The sequence below is a fragment of the Macaca mulatta genome, chromosome 17 (genome assembly GCF_049350105.2).
Source record: "Macaca mulatta isolate MMU2019108-1 chromosome 17, T2T-MMU8v2.0, whole genome shotgun sequence".
NCBI lineage: Eukaryota > Metazoa > Chordata > Mammalia > Primates > Cercopithecidae > Macaca > Macaca mulatta.
In genome coordinates this window covers 23,840,210-23,859,732 of record NC_133422.1, presented here as the reverse complement: position 1 = coordinate 23,859,732, position 19,523 = coordinate 23,840,210, and the positions used below count along the sequence as shown (strand labels likewise).

The window sequence follows — 19,523 nt, the reverse complement described above, 5'->3', positions numbered from 1 at the left end:
ACTATTTTCTAGTATCTTTGCCATCATCTGTAATTTGGGTATATCTTACTGCCTTAATTTCTATGTTATAGCCATTAATGATTATTCCTGGTTCTTCTTGACCCAAAAGAAAATGATTATGCATTTTAAAAAAGATTTTGAGTCTGTATTACCTATATTCACTATTCTGCCTTCCCAGTTTTAAAGCTGAGTGCTTGAAGAATAAATCTTTTCAGTGACAGTAGTCATAAGCTTTGATAAAATACAGGCTTAGCTTTGTATTGCTGTAATACGGGCCTATAGTGTGATTAATTCTTTAAGTTAATGAAGACTTGAACTCAGAGAAGAAATTCAGCTTCTTAGACTTTCCCAAAGTTTAGTAGTATTCCTGTTAATATGCTTGATTTTTTTCTGTTTCTACTTTTCAGTCCATCTTCTTTTCTTTGACAGAAGAATTAACTGGGACTCCTCCTTTGATATATCTGAGGTTGCGTGCCTTTTCCCTGTCCCTTAAAGACAACTATGATCTTGTTTCCAGTCATAATTTATCATTTTTGATTTGGTCTTCCACTCAAAGTTGAGTGGTTTATCACAGAGTGTGTTATGGCTTAGACCAATACAGGTCCTTTCTTAATAGTTACTGAGGAATTAATCATTTGTGGTGACAGACTTCTAAAATTCAAATGAAGAAGGCACTAAAGAAAGTATGCCCAAAGGTAGCTCTTTTTATCCTGAGGATAAGCCATTACAAACTCAAATGACCAGAGAATGTAATTTCTTAATAAGAATTTTTTCTTAAATCTATATTCAGCTCTCTATTTCAGTGCTTCTCTCCTACCAGAGGTGCAAGGAGTGATCCTAGAACCACAGATACAGCCAAGACCACGGAGAGCTTTTGACGTCAGGGGTCCACTTTCTCCACTGAACCCTTGGAGACAGAATATCCAGCTTCTGGAGAGAGTGGGAAAGGATAATAAACAAGTGGGTGCTTTCCATTATTTACTTGGGTTAATTTATAGATTGGAGTGTCCTTCCATTGCCCATTTAATTCTATGGTAAACTCCTTGGGTTCATTTAAGAACCAGGTGGGACTGCAATCTGTTTGTTTTTCTAAGAATGCTAACTAGTACTCATTCAAAAATGAGACCTAAAATTTAATTTTCTCTCCAGATAATTAAAGCAGTGGATGATTTGGGGCACATGATTTGACGAATGCCTATGTAGTCCACAGGAATTTTAAAAAGGGAATATCTACCCATTTTGGCCTTTATGGTATTAGTGGACTTCTAAGTGCTCTTTATATTCCAGTAATTTAAAAGGTTCTGTATTTCATCTTTGGGCAAACTGGACATTTGAAGTCTAATTTATACAGTCAGATGTCCAGGTGTTATCCTACCCTGTTAGTGAGAACCTTTTGGTCTTCTTCCTACCTCAAATGTTAGGACTTCATATTAGATCTTTTAAAAGATGCAATGATAGTACTATTACGGTTTTACTGTCAATTCTAGGCTTCATTCTTTAATAAAAAATAAGTATGAATGAATGTAAGTTTCAGGATACAATATCCCTGAAAGCTATGTTTAATATACTCAAAAGTCATTTTTTAGTCCCTAGGAATAAATATTTGTGGTAAAAGAACCCTTTCCTAGATTTCACCCATGGCATTAAGATGGTTTTCTCTTAGTTTCTTTGATGCCAAGGGTAGGATTTGATTCCAGGAAGTTCTTATCACCTACAATGGGTAGAATGTGAACTTGTTACCTTTTGGCAAGTTTTCATTTTTCCTTGGTGGATTCCTTCTGTGACTCCAGGTATCTTGATAATGGGAGACTGGTTTATTTGTTCTCTAATTGCCCAGATTTCTTTCAACTGGTAAAACATCATACTTCTTCAGCAAAAGGAATTCTTCTAGCAGAGCCTTCATGGATGATATCTGTCACACATGCCAGCACCTGCAGTTTGGAAGGCAGTGGTGAATGGATCCATGCAATATGTCTAGAAGACACAAGGATGAGCCAGCCACCTGATCTTGTCATTTATAAACTTTTAAGAATTACTTTTGGTCTGAAAATGGAAAGGCTCAAATAATGAAATAATCTTTTCAGATTGGAATTTTACATGGCCATGAAAATATTTCTTTCTATTCAGAAGACTGAAATAGAGGAAGCTTGAGAGACTCCTTTCTTTTAAAAGCAGCTCTCTGTATCTGTTTCATTTAAAAGATTTGTGGGATTGAAAATCACCTTAACGAAGTAGGCAAACGTTTTTTTAAGTAGTAGAGGAAGTCCAGAAAACTTAATGAAATGGTTGTTTTTGTTGCTTGACACTGAAAGTAACTAGTAAATAAAGGGTGAACTTCTTAATTATTTGAAAACTGCTTTTAATATTAGGATATACTCTTTTAGCTCATCTTTGGTGGTCTTGAGCCTTATTATAATTGTCAAATCAACGTTTCTAACAGAGAAGTAGAAGAAATATCTCTTGAGATGGAAGTAGCTTGGTCTGTCCTCTAAAGTAATAGCTACCTGTTAAACTTGAGGTATTTTTTTTCACACTAAAGGCATACTAAAGTTTGAACAATACACAAAACAGTAGTTTACAGAGCAGAGGCACTTAGTATTAGAATAAGCCTGTAGGTGTGAAGGAATAAGTGTTGCAAAATAGTTATTTATCCAAGCCATCAATTAATTGATTGAAGTAGTTATCAAAATATTTCTGTTTCTCTCTTTCTTTGGTATCTATTAACTGGTCAGTCAAAAGCTATTAAAGAAAATTTTTAAAGTCACATAATGCTGCCAGTTTGTTAAATTTGTTATACATTTTAAGAACAGATATTCTAGAGTTATTAATATGGAAGCAGCTAAAATGTTTTAGGAAATCTCAAAAGTTTTAGAAGCCACGTTTGCTAAAGCATAACCTGCACTTAGTCTTTCTTGGCTCTCTGTATTTTTTTATCATTATAAATAAATTTTTGTAAGTATAGTACTTAAAAGTAAGTTTAAAGGATCAATTTGAACTGAAATTTCCCCAGAGAGCTTTGAATTCCCATAAATGGTTACAGCTTTTTACTCCTGACTTGTTTTTAGTAAATGTTAATAAGACAATTGGTTTACAAGCACATATAAATTTAAAAACAACTGTTAATCATTTTAGGAAGAACTGAAGGAACTAAAAATGAGATTTGCTTGGAAATTAAGTTAGTTGAATTCTTTGAACCAAAGTACAAACCACTTTGTGTGGCCTGTGAGATTATAAGCTTCTTGTTTCAGCTTTGAAGATGAAAAGTGATTTAATCTCTTAATCTCATGCTTTGATTGAATTTTAGCTCTGTTCCTTAAAATATGCAAAAAGAAATGTAAGTGCATTTCTAGTCACCTCATGCCACTACAAGCTATTTATTTAAAAGTGAAACTTTTTGTATATTATTGTGAACTGATTTGTTTATTTAAACTTTTGGTGAATTTACCTTTGAATTTTTTTATATTTTATGTCACAAAATGAAGTCCTATATTTTTCAGTGTTTACTTTATGAATATTAATATAAACTTTTTTCTAGAATGACTAATTGTGTAATATCTGTATTATGTGATAATTTAAAATCTAATAAATATTTTCTCCATGAAAAAAATGCACTTACTGATAATGGCTTATTTCTGTTTCAGGAGTAGAAACTGAAAACTGCAACAGTATTTTTAAATGTATTTTAATTTTAAGTGTCTTTCTCTAAGTATTTCTGAATATATATTCTACCTTTCTGTATGTTACATTTTTTTTTTCCCCAGAAAAAACTTTTTTGAACTGTTAAAGTGATTCTTCGTGGGGGTCACCAGTGAATGTATGAAATAGGTGATTTGTTTTGTATGTTTTTGCATTTTCCTGATGAGCATCATCTTACCTTTGTTTCCAGAATTGGATTTTTTTAGATGCAATTTTTGTACATCAATTTTGCAAACCATTAAAACTCTCTTGAGTTGATACTGTAAATATCAAGAGTAATTTGGCCAAGTCTTTTGATGCTAGATTGATCAAAATATAACTCTTATAGAATAGCATCCAAAAACAGTTCCTTTACCCAGAAGAACATTTGAAAATAATGGCTGATTAGGGACTATGCAATTCATAAGAACTGTTGAAGTGAAAAATGTTTTGTATTTTAGTGTTCTACTTGCACAAATAATTGTAGAAGGAGAAATCTTGATCTCATAGTCTCTTGTTTTTAAATCTTATCAAGACAGCATGGAAAGGGTAATATTTACTTTTATTGATTCTTGTTTTTATAGCTATATAATTTAACTTAATTGAAGCCACAGGAACAATTTACCTTTTCTATGCAGGATTTGCTTAGAAGCTAGAGGATTTCCTTTCAGAGTTGAAGAAAAGTTACTGAAGAAGTAGACCCCCAAAATTAAAAATAATGTTAAGATGGGGTCCTAGGCAAGAAATAAAGATTGAATTAGTGACAGTTGGTGGATTAAAATGTAATAATTTGGCTCCCAAAAGAAATTATACTCTGAAAAAAATCAAATTTCTAAAAGGCAGTTATGATTTAGAATAGCTGTTGTATTGGGGGTGGGGGAAAGAAAGGAAGCTAACATTCTTGGCTTTATTAACCTGGTAAGTTTGGAAAAAAATGTAAAGATTCTGTGGACAAAATTTTGTTTTCAGAATTAAAGCTTTTAAAAGGTTTACAGACATAGTATATGTCAATGAAAGGCTGTATTTTATTTGAATATAAAAGAAATCCATAACTTTTCCTATATGTGTATGAAAGGGTAGGGTAGGCATGGAAGTTAAAATACACCCTGTATTAGAAACCTGAAAAATATTGCAAAGATAATGGTGACATGAGTTTTTAAAAATAATTTTTAAAACATAGACTCTTCTCTACATCATCAGTAACCTTCAAAATAAAAATATTACAGAATGTTGAATTTGGCTTACCATTGTATTTTCAAGGTGTAGGAACATAGGCTTATGGTTTAACCATCACTGACTAGATTAGTATAAAAATCTGTTTTGATTGTTCTTTAGTAAGGAAACAAAGTTTTTTTTTGTAGCTTCTGTTAAAAAAAAGTAAACATGACAAGCAGTGTGACTGCAAAATCCTGACTTTATAGGTTATTGTAAATATGTACACAGATCTTATTTTCTTTGCCATGTTGAAGTAGTCTGACAAATGTCAGTGCTTAGATGTCCTAAGCAATTTTTTGCTTTATTTTTATCCAGGTATTTTTGTTTCCCTTTAACAATAATATTTCATAGTACTTTAGTCCTGAAATGTGAAAGATTGTTTCAAAATTAAGTACTTAGGTATTCTGGAGTGATTTTTCCACTAATGTATACATCTAAGGTAATTAGATTACTTCAGTAAAAATGTTAGTGAACTTTGAAGTATTCACTGGAGTTTTCAGGAATTATGATCAAAGGGATCTTTGCTCAAGAGGTAAGGTATGGCATAGGAAGAAAAATATTCAAAATATGTTTAATATTTGAATTATAATGTAAACAACAGGTATCCATGGGTTTTCAGACAGATGTAGAATTAGGAAAGTAATTTTTCTTAAAACTCTCAAGAGAAATTGATAAACCACAAATTTGTTTTTGTATGTTTTTGGAGTGCATTTAGAAACATGTCCACAGACATTGTACTGTTTGTATATGTAGCCTCCTATATTCCAAGGCATTTCTTACCCCTGCTCTCTTAGTATTTATGACTCATATTTAATTTCTCAAGCTTGAGCACTATAAAAATATTGTACTTTGGTAAGTTGAGTACATATTTCATGAGATTATTGCCTGGAATATTTTTGGCAAAAGTTTTTGCAGGTTTTGGCAAAGCAAAAGGAAAGTACGGTTTCGTTTTGCCCGTTTCTATTAAATAATACCTAGAACTTAGAAAACAATTGCTCAACTTTGTAACTTTTATTTTGGTTTGAGAAATTAAGGAATTCTGTAAACATTTACTCAACACTGTAACTCAGAAATCTTGTCCTGAGGATCAAGAAATAACATTGTTGCCTGGTATATAAAATAATTGACGGGAGAAAGTGATATACTATTATTCTCTAGGGAATAAGTAGGTTCAAAGGGTTATGTTAGAATAATCAGTATATCTAGAAACGAAGCAAAATGCAATATTGAATATGGACAAGGTAGGAAAATAGGACTTTTCCCGCTACAATTAAATTACTAGTGTAATTTACTCAATAGAGGATAACATCGAAAAATGCAATAATCCTTCATCATGTTTTTGAGTTCTTTAAAAACAACTGCTAGTGGACATTTTTGGCTTTTTTTATTTATTTATTTTTTTATTGAGACAAGGTCTCACAGTGTCACCTAGGTTGGAGTGCAGTAGCACCACTGTAGTTCACTGGAGCCTGGAACTCTTAGCCTCAAGTGATCCTGTTGCCTCAGCCTTCTCTGCTATAGGCATGCACTGCCATGTCTGCCTTTTTTTTTTTTTTTTTTCCCCCTTGAGACGGGGTCTTATTCTGTTGCCCAGGCTGGAGTGTAGTGGCTCGATCATGGCTCACTGCAGCCTCAACCTCCCCAGGTTCTGGTGATCCTCCTACCTCAGCCTCTCAAGCTGGGACTATAGGTATGCACCACTGTACCCAGCTATTTTTGGTATCTTTTTGCAGAGTTGGAGTTTATGTTGCCCAGGCTGAGAAGTGATCCTCCCTCCTCAGTCTCCTAAAATGTTGAGATTACAGGCATGGGTTACTGCTCCTGGCCTGGCCTTTATTAAAATAATTTGCTATTTATTCCATTTTACTTTGATGTAGAAAAAGTGATAATGTGAATCAATATGCCACCATTATCTTTGCTAAGTTCTTTGTTATAGAACTTAGCATTTCATAGCTGATTCCATGTACATTCAGGATACTGTTTTTGTTTGTTTGTTTTTTTGGAGACAGTCTTGCTCTGTTGCCCAGGCTGGAGTGCAGTGGCGCAATCTCAGCTTGCTGTAGCCACCGCCTTCTGGGTTCAAGTGATTCTCCCACCTCAGCCTCCTGAGTACCTGGGATTACAGGCACCTGCCATCATGCTCGGCTGATTTTTCTATTTTTGTAGAGACCGGGTTTCACCATGGTGGCCAGGCTGGTCTTGAACTCTTGACCTCAGGTGATCCACCCGCCTCGGCCTCCCAAAGTGCTGGGAAGGGACACTCTTTGCTAAGAAGTTGATTCAGAATTTGCTTCCATGCCTTTTTTTTTTTTTTTTTTTTTTTTAATTTGATACGGAGTCTTACTCTCGCCTAAGCTGGAGTGCAGTGGCATGATCTCGACTCACTGCAACATCTGCCTCCTGGGTTCAAGTGGTTCTCTTGCCTCAGCCTCATGAGTAGCTGGGATTATAGGCATGGACCACCACACCCAGCTAATTTTTTGTACTTTTAGTAGAGATGAGGTTTCACCATGTTGGCCAGGCTGGTCTCCAACTCCTGACCTCAAGTGATCCATCTGCCTCACCCTCCCAAAGTACTGGGATTACAGGCATCAGCCATCATGCCTGGCTAATCATGCCCTCAAGTGAACCACTACGCCTAGCCCCCCCCTCCCATACCATTTTTACTTGAAAATTACTTTAGAATTACCTAGCTTAGCACCTTTATTTTACATACAAGATAATTAGTATCCAGAAATACCACATACATTTCTAATATACTATTTTTAAACAAATTGTAGTACTCAAGTCTCTTCACTACCAGATGTACCACTTTACTACTTGCTGCTTCTTGTTGATCCTAGTTTGGGACGACAGAGCAAGTCTGATCCCTTTCAAATGTGACAGCCTTCAAGATAGCTATTACTTTTCCATCAATTCCAAGCCCAAGTCTTCTACATATTAAGTATCCCCATATTCTTACCTCTTATTCATGTAGCATGCTTTTGAGATCCTTAAAGATTTTGTAGATGGGCTGGGTACAGTGGCTCGCACCTGTAATCCTAGCGCTTTGGGAGGCTGAGGCAGGCAGATCACAGATCAGGAGATTGAGACCATCCTGGCTAACACGGTAAAACCCCGTCTCTACTAAAAATAAAAAAAACCCAGCCGGGCGTAGTGGCGGCCGCCTGTAGTCCCAGATACTAGGGAGGCAGAGGCAGGAGATGGTGAGAACCCGGGAGGCGGAGCTTGCAGTCAGCTGAAATCGTGCCACTGTACTCTAGCCTGGGCGAGTACGTCTCGAGCAAGACTCCGTCTCAGGAAAAAAAAAAAAAAAAAAAAAAAAAAATTTTTGTAGATCTGTGAGCGTACTGCAGTTTCTGTAAGTGTGTGACACCAAACCAGCACATTACAGATGTGCTCTGTCTGGGCTATTATAACACATGACCTTCTGTTACCTTTGGCCTGGAATACTCATACCACTTTCTCCTTAAATATTTATCCAGTAAAGTGCTTGATTTTATGCATGTTGAGATTCTCCTAGGCAGAGAAATTATAGTGATATGAAAAAGTATTTTGTTTCTAAAAATTAGGCTAGTAGTCTGTATATGCAAAGTATGTGTATTTTGCACAGCTTATCAAAGGAATTGACTCAATGTTATAGCCACAACCTTGGGAAATCATGGAAAAGTACAGTCTCAATTTAAGTTATTTTCGGTTTACTTTCTTAATTCTGACTTTAAATTGTATATTAAGTTGTGTAAGTATAAAATGTTATTTTTCAGGTTGTGTTTACTAATTTAAAGATAACCAGGCTTGTTGGAGACACTTGTCATATGACTGGTATTGAGAAGAAAATAAACTTGAGTTTAGTAACATAATTAAAATTAGTGGAAAAGTGTGGGAAATATATCAAATGGCAGAAGATGGTGAAGAAGTAGTCCTGGAAGTTTGAGAATATGGCCTAAGTTCAAATTGAGGCACAGTCTTGTATTGCATATTGAAATACAGTATAAACATTCTGCTATAGCAACATTATTTTAGTAGTGCTTTTAATTACCATTTAAAATATTTATCTTTCATCCCTCAAATCTTGAACTCCTGGAAGACATGAGGTGTTTTATTTATTTAATGGTTGCATGTATATCTAAGGGTATAGGTACCCCGATTTGAGAAACACTGATTGAGTTAGGATATATCCTGTCTTGCCTCAGTTAGAAAGAATTTGGGGGAAAATAAGAAAAGAACAAACATTTACATACCTACTCAGTGTACCTTTGCTAGGTGCTTCACGTATATTTACCTAATTTAATTTAGTTAACCTGTGAGAAAGGTGATAATTTTTTCATTTTACACATAAAAATGTTGAAGCTCAGAGGTTGGGTTACAAGACCTGGCCAAGGACATATAATCAATAAGCAGTGAAGATGGCATTCAAAGGCAGATCTGTTGATCTATTACACCATTGATCATGCATTTGCATATTCTCAGGAGAATTTCATATAGAACCTCAGGGTCTGAATTAAAGGGTTATTTTAGTATTTTTTAATAGACTTTTTTAAAAAAGGGCAGTTTTACATTTATGGAATAATTGACCAGTAAGTATAGAGAGTTCACATTTACCTCCTCCTCCCTCCCAGTTTCCCCTGTTACCATCTTTTGTTAGTGTGTTACATTTGTTATAATTGATGAACCATTATTGATCAATTATTAATTAAAGTCCATAGTTTACATTGGGGTTCATGCTTTCTGTCATGCAGTTCTATGGGTTCTGTCAAATACATGTCATGTATTCACCATTAGTATCATACAGAATAGTTTGACCTAGAAATGTCCTTTGCTCCCTTATTTGTGTGATCGCTGGATCATATGGTAAGTTAATGCTTAGCTTGGCAGTACAGAGACTGTCAAACTGTCTTCCAAAGTGGCTTTTCCATTTTGCATTCCCATCAGCAATGAATGTGATTTCTGTTGCTCCACATTCTCACCAGCGTTTGATATTATCATGTGATTGTAGCTACTCTAATAGGTGTGTAGTGGTATCTTATTGTTTTATTTTGCAATTCCCTAATGATATATGATGTTGAACATCTTCTCATGCACTTTCAATCTGCTGAGTGTCTGCTTACATTATTTACTCATTTTAAAAATAAGTTGTTTGTTTTCTTTTTTTGAGTTTTAAGAGTTCTTGATGTATTTTGGATACCAGCCCTTTATCAGGTGTTTGGTAAATGTTTTCTCCCAATCTGTGGCTTGTCTTCTCATTCTGTTAATACTGTCTTTTGCAGAGTTGAAATTTTAATAAAGTCTGCCTTTACTGGGGCAGGATTTTGGTGGTGTATCTAAAAGTTTAAGGCCACCTAGACTTTCCCCTGTTTTATATTCTACAGATTTTTTTTTTTTAAAGTTTTGTGGTTTACATTTAGATCTATGACTTGTTCTCAGGTTTTCTGAAAGGAGTAAGGTTTGTGTTTACATTGATTTTTGAGGGGATGAGGGACGTGTGATGTCCAGTTGTTCCAGCACCATTCGTTGAAGACTGTTCTTTCTCCATGAATTGCCTTTGCTCTCTTTTCAAAGATCAGTTGACTATATGTGGTTCTAAATCTGGACTCTTTATTCCATTCCACTGATCTTTTCTTTTGCCAATATCATGCTGTGTTGAATACTGAAGCTTTTTAGTAAGTCTTGAAGTCTGGAGAGTGTAAATCCTCTGACTTGGTTCTTGAATATTGTGTTGGCCATTCTGGACCTTTTGCTTTTCCATGTAGACTTTCAAATCAGTTTGCCTGTGTCCACCGTGCCAGGATTTTGGCTGGGATTGCACTTAATCTAAAGATCAAGTTGGGAAGAATTGGCATCTTAGCATTATTGAGTATTCCTATCTATAAACATGGAACATCTCTCCATTTTTTCAGATCTTTGATTTTTTGATTAGCATTTTTTAGCTTTTTCCTTATATAGACCTTATATGAGATCCTGTTTTGTTAGATTTATACCAAAGTGTTTAATTTCTTGGTGTTAATGTAAATGGCATTTTAATTTCAAATTCCAATTGTTCATTGCTGGTGTATGGGAAAGCAATTGACTTGTATATTAACCTTATATTCTTCAACCTTGCTGTTAGTTGTTAGTTGCAGGAATCTTTTCCTTGATTCCTAGGGGTTTTCAACATACACAATCATATCATCTGCAAACAAGTTTTATTTGTTCCTTTTCAGTCTGCATACTTTTCATTCTGTTTGCTTATTGCACTAGCTAGGACTTCCCAGTATAATGTTGAATTGGGGTGGTGAGAGGAGACATCCTTGTCTTATTCCCAATATTAGGGGAAAGCATCCTTTTTCACCAACAAGAAAGACATTTCTCAACAGTGAGTGAGATGTTAACTGTAGGTTTTTTTTTGTTGTTGATACTCTTATCAGGTTGAGGGAGTTTCCCTCTCTTCCGAGTTTGCTCAGAGTTTTTGTGAATGGATGTTGGATTTTTGTCATATGCTTTTTCTGCATTCATTGATAGGATCACATGATCTTTCTTTAGCCTACTGATGTAGTAGATTTTATAAACCGACTTTTGAATGTCAAACCAGCCTTGTATATATGGGAAAATCTCACTTGGTCATGGTGTAGAATTTTTTTTAATACATTGTTGAATTTGATTCGTATTTTGTCAAGGATTGTTGCATCAATGTTAATGAGAGGTTGGTCTGTAATTTTCCTTTCTAGTATTATCTTTGTCTAGTTCTGTTACAAAGGCCTCACAGAATGAGCTAGGAATTGTTTACTGTCTCTGCTTTCTAAAGAGATTATAGAGAATTGGTATCATATCATCAGATACCTGGTAGAACTCTACATGGGGAAGTTATTAATGATTGATTCAATTTCTTTAATAGATATGGGCCTATTCAGTTTATCTGTTTCTTCCCGTGAGTTTTGATAGATTGTATTATTCAAGGAATTTGCCCGTTTCATTTAACTTACCAGATTTGTGGAGACAGAACTGCTCATAACACTTACTATTCTTTTAATGCCCATGGGATCAGAAGTCATGGCCCCTCTTTGATTTGTGGTAGTATTTTTTGGTGTCTTTTATTGGCTAGCCTGGCCCTAAGTTTATCAGTTTTATTTATTAAAGAACTAGATTTTGATTTTGTTGATTTTTCTGCATTACCATGTTTTCAGTTTCATTGATTTCTGATCTAATTTTTTTTTTCTGTTTGCTTTAGATTTATATTGCTCTTCTGTCTCAGTTTTCCTAGATTATTGGTTTTTAGTCTTTTATATGCATTAAGTGTTATAAATTTCCCTCTTGCACGGTTTCTGCTGCATTCCAAAAATTTTGATAAACTATTTTTATTTTCATTTAGTTTGAAACAAAAACAATTTGAGGCTTCTTTGACCCATGTTATATTTAGAAGTGTTTTTAAATTTTTTTTTTTTTTTTTTTTTTTTTTTTTTTTTTTGAGACGGAGTCTTGCTCTGTAGCCCGGGCTGGAGTGCAGTGGCCGGATCTCAGCTCACTGCAAGCTCCGCCTCCCGGGTTTACGCCATTCTCCTGCCTCAGCCTCCGGAGTAGCTGGGACTACAGGCGCCCGCCACCTCGCCCGGCTAGTTTTTTGTATTTTTAGTAGAGACGGGGTTTCATGGTGTTAGCCAGGATGGTCTCGATCTCCTGACCTCGTGATCCGCCCGTCTCGGCCTCCCAAAGTGCTGGGATTACAGGCTTGAGCCACCGCGCCCGGCCGTGTTTTTAAATTTCTAAGTATTTTGTGGGTTTGCAACTATCTGTAAATATTTGATATGTGTTATTGATTTTTAGTTTTATATTCTTTTACATTTGTTATGTTTTTATTGCCCAGAATATGGTCTGTTTTGGTGAACGTTTATGTGAGCTTGAGAAGAATGTGTATTTTGTTTGTTGTTGGATGAAGTAGCCTGTAGATGCCAGTTAGCTCCTGTTAATTGATGGTGCTGTTTAATTCAATTATGTCTTTACCGATTTTCTGCCTTCTGGATCTGTCAATTCCTGATTGAGGGTTGTTTAAGTCTTTAACTATGATAGTGGATTTGACTGGTCCTCCTTACATTTCTTTCAGTTTTTGCCTCATATTTTGATGCTCTATTGCTAGGCACATACATATTAAGAATGGTTATATCTTCTTGGAGTATTGGCCCCTTTATCATGATGAAATGCCCTTTCTTTATCGTTGATAATTTTCCTTCTTCTGAGATCTGCTTTAAAATTAATGCAGCTATTCCAACTGTTTTGATTAGTGTTAGCATAGTATATCTGTCCCTATCCTTTTACTTTTAACCTCTATGTGTTTTTATATTTAAAGTGAGTTTCTTGTAGACAACATATAGTGTACAGTTGGGTCTTGTTTTTTTAAATCCACTTTGAAAGTCTCTGTCTTAATTGGTATATTTAAGCTGTCACATTTAAAATGATTATTGATTTAGTTGGATTAATTATCTGGTCTAGGTTTGCAGCTTTTCCGTTCATTGCTCTTGTTCTTTTTAAAAAACTTTATTTTGCCTTCCACTCTTTTTCTGCCTTCTCTATTACTAATTGAACATTTTAAATAATTCCATTTTCTGTCTGCTCTTAGAGTTGGCAGTGTACATTTACGACTAATCCACCTTCAGTTAACATTAAAACTGTTTTATGGGCAGTGCTGGTACCTTATAACATAGTATTCCCAATTATTTTTCCCATTTCTTATAAAATGCTGTTTTTTATTTTGCCTTTCCATAAACTATAATTATTCAATATATTGTTGCTGTCATTATATTGAACAAACATGTTAGATCAGTTAGGAATTTTTAAAATAAATGTTTTGTTTTTATCTTTTATTCTTTAATGCTTTCCTTTCTTTGTGTAGATTTGTAACCTATATTGTCCTTCTTTCGGAAGAACTTTTAACATTTTTTTCAAGACAACTCTAGTAGTGACAAATTATTTTTATCTGAGAAAGTCTTTTTTCTGTTATAATTTTTAAGAATTTTTCTGCATGCAGAATTGTAGGTTGATAGTTTTTTCTTTCAGCACTAAATATTTCACTTCAATCTCTTGCTTTCATGGTTTCTGAAGAAATGTCTGATGTAATTCTTATCCTTGTTCCTCAATAGGTAAGGTTTCTCTTAACTACCATCTGTGTCTTAAGTATTTTTTCGTTGTCTTTGATTTTCTGCAGATTGAATATGACATGCCTAAGTGTAGATTTTTGGTATTTATCTTACTTCATGTTCTCCAAACTTTCTGCATCTGTGATTTGGTGTCTGTCATAAATGTTGGAAAATTTTCAGCCATTATTTCTTCGATTACGATTTTAATGATTTTTCAGCTTTACGATGGTGCAAAAGCAATATGCATTCAGTAGAAACAATACTTCTCTTGCTATGCTGGGCAGCAGCAAGCCTCAGCTTCCAGTCCGCTTGCCTTTTTGACTGACAGTATTTTCACTCAGGATGGACTTATTGGGACTTAAGTGGAGGAGCATCTGTATTCTGTTTCCTTCTCTCTTTTCTGTATTGGATTCCTATTATGCATACATTTTACCTTTTAAAATTGTCCTACAGTCTTAGGATATTTTATTCCTTTTTTTTTTTTTTTCTTTGCTTTTCAGTTTTGGAAGTTTTTATTGACATATCTTTGAGCTCACTGATTCTTAGGCCATGTGCAGATGATCTGGTAACATGCATTCTTTTTTCTGTTGCTGTGTTTTTTATTTCTAGCATTTCCTTTTGATCCTCAGAATTTTCATCTCTCTGCTTATATTACCCATCCGTTCTTAACGTGTTGTCTACTTTTTCCACTAGAGCCCTTAGCATGTTAGTAAGTTATTTGCAATTGTTGGCCTTATAATTGCAAAATATCTGCCATATCTGAATCTGATTCTGACACTTGCTTTGGATCCTCAGACTTTTATTTTTCCTAACCTTTTAGCATGTCTCATGGTGTTTTTTGTTTGTTCGTTTGTTTGTTTTTGAGGCAGGGTCTCACTCTATTATCCAGGCTGGAGTGCAGTGGTGCAGTCTCAGCTAACTGCAACCTCCACTTCCCGGTCTCAAGTGATTCTCCAGCCTCAACCTCCTAAGGAGCTGGGACTGCAGGCGCAAGCCACCAACACCTGGCTAATTTTTGTATTTTTGTAGAGACGGGTTTTTGCCATGTTCTCCAGATTGGGTTCAAACTCCTGAGATCAAGGCGGTCTGCTCACCTTAGCCTGCCAAAATGCTGGGATTACAGGTGTGAGCCACTGAGCCTGGCTATGTTTGTTTTGTTTTTTTGTTGAAAGCTAGATATGATGTATTGGGTAAAAGGAACTAAGATCAGTAGGCCTTGAGTATGAAGTTTCATGTTGATCTGGCTAGGGGTCAATCTGTGTTTATTTGCTGTTGATGTCAGAGGCTAAAATTTCCTATAGTGTCCTTGATTTTATCTACTCTGTGGTATTTGGGTTTCCCTACAGACTCCCTTTTATTTTTACTTTTTGAGAGACAGGGTCTTGCTATGTTACCCAGGCTGCAGCGCAGTGGCACAGTCATGGCTTACTGCAGCCTTCAACTCCTGGGCTCAACTGATCCTCCTGCCTCAGGCTCTTGAGAAGATGGGCCTACAGGCAGGCGCCTCCATGCTTGGCTAATTTATCTTTTTATTTTTATAGAGGTGTGGTCTCACTGGGTTGCCAGGCTGGTCTTGAATTCTGGGCTCAAGTGATCCTCCTGCCTTGGTCTCCCAAAGTGCTATGATTACAGGCATGAGACCCCTTTTTAAATAGAGCCTGAGCCTTACCATTCTTTCCGTTGTGATTTCCTATTTTACAAGAGATCTGTTGATTGTAGTAAGATATGTGTTGTGGGGCGGGGAGAGTAGCCTGTAGTCCTGTGATTAGGCCTCAGGTTTTTTGTGGGACAGTGCCCCTGGGCTTTCACCTTCACAAATGCTTCTCACCTTTTTAACCCACTGTAGGTGAAACAAGAAAGCTAGAGAAAGAACCCTAGTTGGATATTTTCCCTACCCACTTGGTCAGGCTTTGATATACCTGTTGTTGGTTAGCCTCTGGTAAAATAATTTTCCTTAAGGTCAGTCCTTTGTTAAGGACAACAGAATGTTCTGGGAATATTTGAATATGGTTACTTTTTCCTGTTTTTCTTTCTCCTTCCAGAAGCACAGGGATTTTTTTTCTCTTTAACCTGATGGGGCTTTTGGAATTAAAAATCATGGAAGTAGCTGGGGACGGTGGCTCATGTCTGTAATCCCAGCACTTTGGGAGGCCTAGGCAGGTGGATCACTTGACGTCAGGGATTCGAGACCAGCCTAGCCAACATGGTGAAACCTCATATCTACTAAAAAAATACAAAAATCAGCTGGGCGTTATGGCGGGTGCTATTAATACTCAGGAGGCCGAGGCAGGAGAATTGCTTGAATCTGGAAAGCGGAGGTTACAGTAAGCCGAGATCGCGCCACTGTACTCCAGCCTGGGTGACAAGAGCAAAACTCCATCTCAAACAAACAAAAAATCATGCAAGTGTGGGGAGCCCCTTAAGGCTGGTTTGCTAGGAGTTTCCATCTGTCAAACTAGTCCATATTTAGATTCTCTTAATTGATCTGTTATCCTTTAAGTTTTTCTTCCAGTTGTTGGCTTCCGCAATAGTTGCTGCTTCTGGTAAGCTGTGATTTTCTGTATTTGCTGGTTTCTTTAGTTTTGGAGGAGGCAGCAGATTGTCCTGTGATCTCAGTTCTCCGATGGATCTAAGAGAAGCTATTGATTCCAGTTCAGGTTTTTTTTTTTTTTTTTTTTTTTTTTTCTATTTTGTCGATAGGAGTGACAACTTCACTAGTTGAACTCGAAACTGGAAGTAGTATGAATTTTTCAATGTCTGAATTTGCCTTCAATTTAGTTTGAGTCCCACCACTTAAAAGTATGTGTGTCTATGAGCTTTCTAAACCATTATAGTTATTTAAATAATACAATTCATTTAATCTCTATTGAGGATCTACTAAGTTTCATGCATCTTTTATAATATATAGTATTTCATGCACTGGAAGTATTAAGATGCTTCTATCCCCATACTTCTTTTTTCAAAGGCTTTTTCTCATTGTTCTCTAGAGGATGGGTCTATCTGTTGTATTTTGTTAAAGATTTGTTGCTTTTGGTATTTTCTCTTTCCTTCTATTAGCAAATTTTTTTCTCTACTAGCTCATTTTCATGAGTGTCTGTGCTTTCATACATCATCTTAAGAAAAGGAAACCATCTTGAGCTTTTCCACACCCCCTAACTTCTGCAATCTCTGTTCACTTTCATTATCAAGAGTTGTCTACTTATATTGTTATAATTTCTCAAATTTAATTTACTTTTCAATCTGTTCCATTCTGGCTGTTGCTTCTGATACCACTGTGAATACTCTGTCATCAAGGTCGTCCCTGTTGCAAAATCCTTTTCTGTGTGCTACATACTCTTACCTCCCCACCCCAGGTTCTGGCAGCCACAGATCTTACTATCTCTAGTTTTGCCTTTCCTGGAATGTCATAGTGTTGGAGTCATGCAGTGTGTAGCCTTTTCAGACTGGCTTTCACTTAGCAATATGAAAGTTTTTTTCTTGTCTTTTTGTGACTTGGGAGCTCATTTCTTATTATTGTATATACCTACCACAGTTTATCCATCACCCAATGAAGGACAGCTTGGTTGCTTGCTGTTTTTAGCAGTTCTGAATAAATCTGCTGCAGACATTCCGTGCAGGTTTTTATGTGGACTTGTTTTCAACTCATTTGGGAAAATACCTACGTGTGCAATTGCTGAGTCATGTAGTAAGCCTATGCTTAGCTCTGTAAGAGATTGCAAACTGTCTCAACGCGACTGTACTGTTTTTGCGTTTCCACCAGCAATGAATGTGAATTCGTTTGCTCCACATTCTTAGCAGCATTTGGTATGGTCAGTGATTGTAGCCTGTCTAATAAGGGTGTTGTACTATCCGTTGTTTTAATTAGCATTTCTCTAGGGATATAGGGTGTTGAGTTCCACTTCATTTTTTTTTTCTTCCTCTCTATTATCTTTGGTGATATGTCTGCTCACATTTTTTGCCCTTTTTTAAGATTTGGTTTTTTTATTGTGTGTTAAGAGTTCTTGGTATATTTTACATACTGGTTCTTTATCAGATAATGTGTTTGACAAATATTTTCTCCTAGTCTGTGGCTTGTCTTTTCATTTTTTTTAACAGTATTTTACAGAGAAGAAAAATTTTCAATCTTAATGAAGTCTGCCTTATCAGTGTTTATATTTTGGTGCTGTGTTTACAAATTTATTGCCAAACAAGATTTTCTTCCACATTATGTACAAGTTTTACAGTTTTGAATTGTACGTATAGGCCTGTGATACATTTTGAGTTAACTTTTGTGAAAGATATAAGGTCAGTGTTGGATAGATTCTTTTTCCTTTTGCATATGGATGTCCAGCACCATTTATTGAGAAGACTCTTCCTTCTCCACTGAATTGTCTTTGCACTTTTGCCAAAGATCAGATTTACCTCTTAAATCTTTGTCAAACCTGTCCACTTCTCACCATCTCCATTTTCAATCTCCTCAAGCCACCATCGTCTCTTGCCTAATTATTGCAATAGTCCTTACTGGTCTTGTTTTATCTCTTGATCTCTGTTTTATTCACAGAATATGATTTGTGATTTTTAAGGCATAAATAAAATGCCTTTTCTGTTTAATATCTAATTACTTTCCTTTATGCAAACAACAACATCCAAATTCTTTATCATGGCCTGTGAGACCCTAAATGATCAGGCCCTACCTTTTCCTCCAACTTTACCCTCATTCTTGCTCTCCAGCCACCTTTGGCTCATTTAGTCTCTGGATGTGTTACTTTCTCCTACCTTAGGGGATTCCTAATGACTGGAATGCCCCTTTTAAGTCTCAGCTTAAATGTTTCCTCTTCAGGGATGCCTTCTCTAGTCATTATATCTAAACATTTAGTTCTATTCCTTGACTTTTACTCTCTAACATTACATCGATTCTTTCCTACTATTTTGCGGAATTTAAAAGCATATATTGTTGGTCTATTTATTATCTGACTTCCTGAGACCAGAGATTATGGCTGTCTTGTTTGCTGTTGTTTTTTAGCAGCTGCTACACAGTAGGCACCCAACAAATATTTTAATGAAGAAGACATAGGCAGCCTTTGAGATGCCCAAATTTAGTGAGGAAGACCCATATGTAAGAAGGTAAATTATAGTGCCATTTTAGTGCTGTTAGAAAGTTGTAGTATTGGAAAACAAGTCATGAAAGGTAAAGAAAAATCTTTTGGATTCTTCCTCAAGTGTGTGAACTTTATAGCTGTCAGTTTATGAAGTCTTATTGCCTAGGTTTCTTAGCTAAAAGTAAGTTTGTATTTTTTATTATTTGATAATGTGGGGTTAGTGTTCTAGAAGTCCCAGTCTTAGGTTCTCAATTGTCCTAAGAAACCATCAATCTGTATTGACAATATGAGTGCTCTAGGGGCAGTCTTAAGCCCAATAAGAGGTCTTTTAGCACACTAAGCTTTTGCTCCTAGGGTCAGTGTTTGGATTTGAATATCCAGCACTGCCCCTCACCTTGGGCAAGTCATTTAAACTGCATGTCTCAATTTCCTCATCTGCAAAGGGGGTGAT

The 19,523-nt window shown here is 35.8% G+C and overlaps 1 protein-coding gene across 4 annotated transcripts in view; it reads left to right on the top strand.

The window, feature by feature from the left end:
• TSC22D1 (TSC22 domain family member 1) overlaps positions 1-19,523 on the top strand; it is a 146,496-nt gene that overhangs the window by 37,713 nt on the left and 89,260 nt on the right. Inside the window, exons 2-3 of one of the 4 annotated variants that reach the window (XR_001440752.3) lie at positions 791-960; positions 1,838-3,607. The exons of 1 other annotated variant lie outside the window; for it this stretch is intronic. Coding sequence is in view for 2 of the 3 variants with exons in the window: in XM_077974453.1 (XP_077830579.1) it covers positions 804-1,038 (235 nt within the window). In the remaining variant the exon portion in view is untranslated. Of the gene's footprint in view, positions 1-790; positions 3,608-19,523 lie in introns of those variants that run through there. 2 more of the 4 variants (XM_028837297.2, XM_077974453.1) reach the window with 2 other exon arrangements.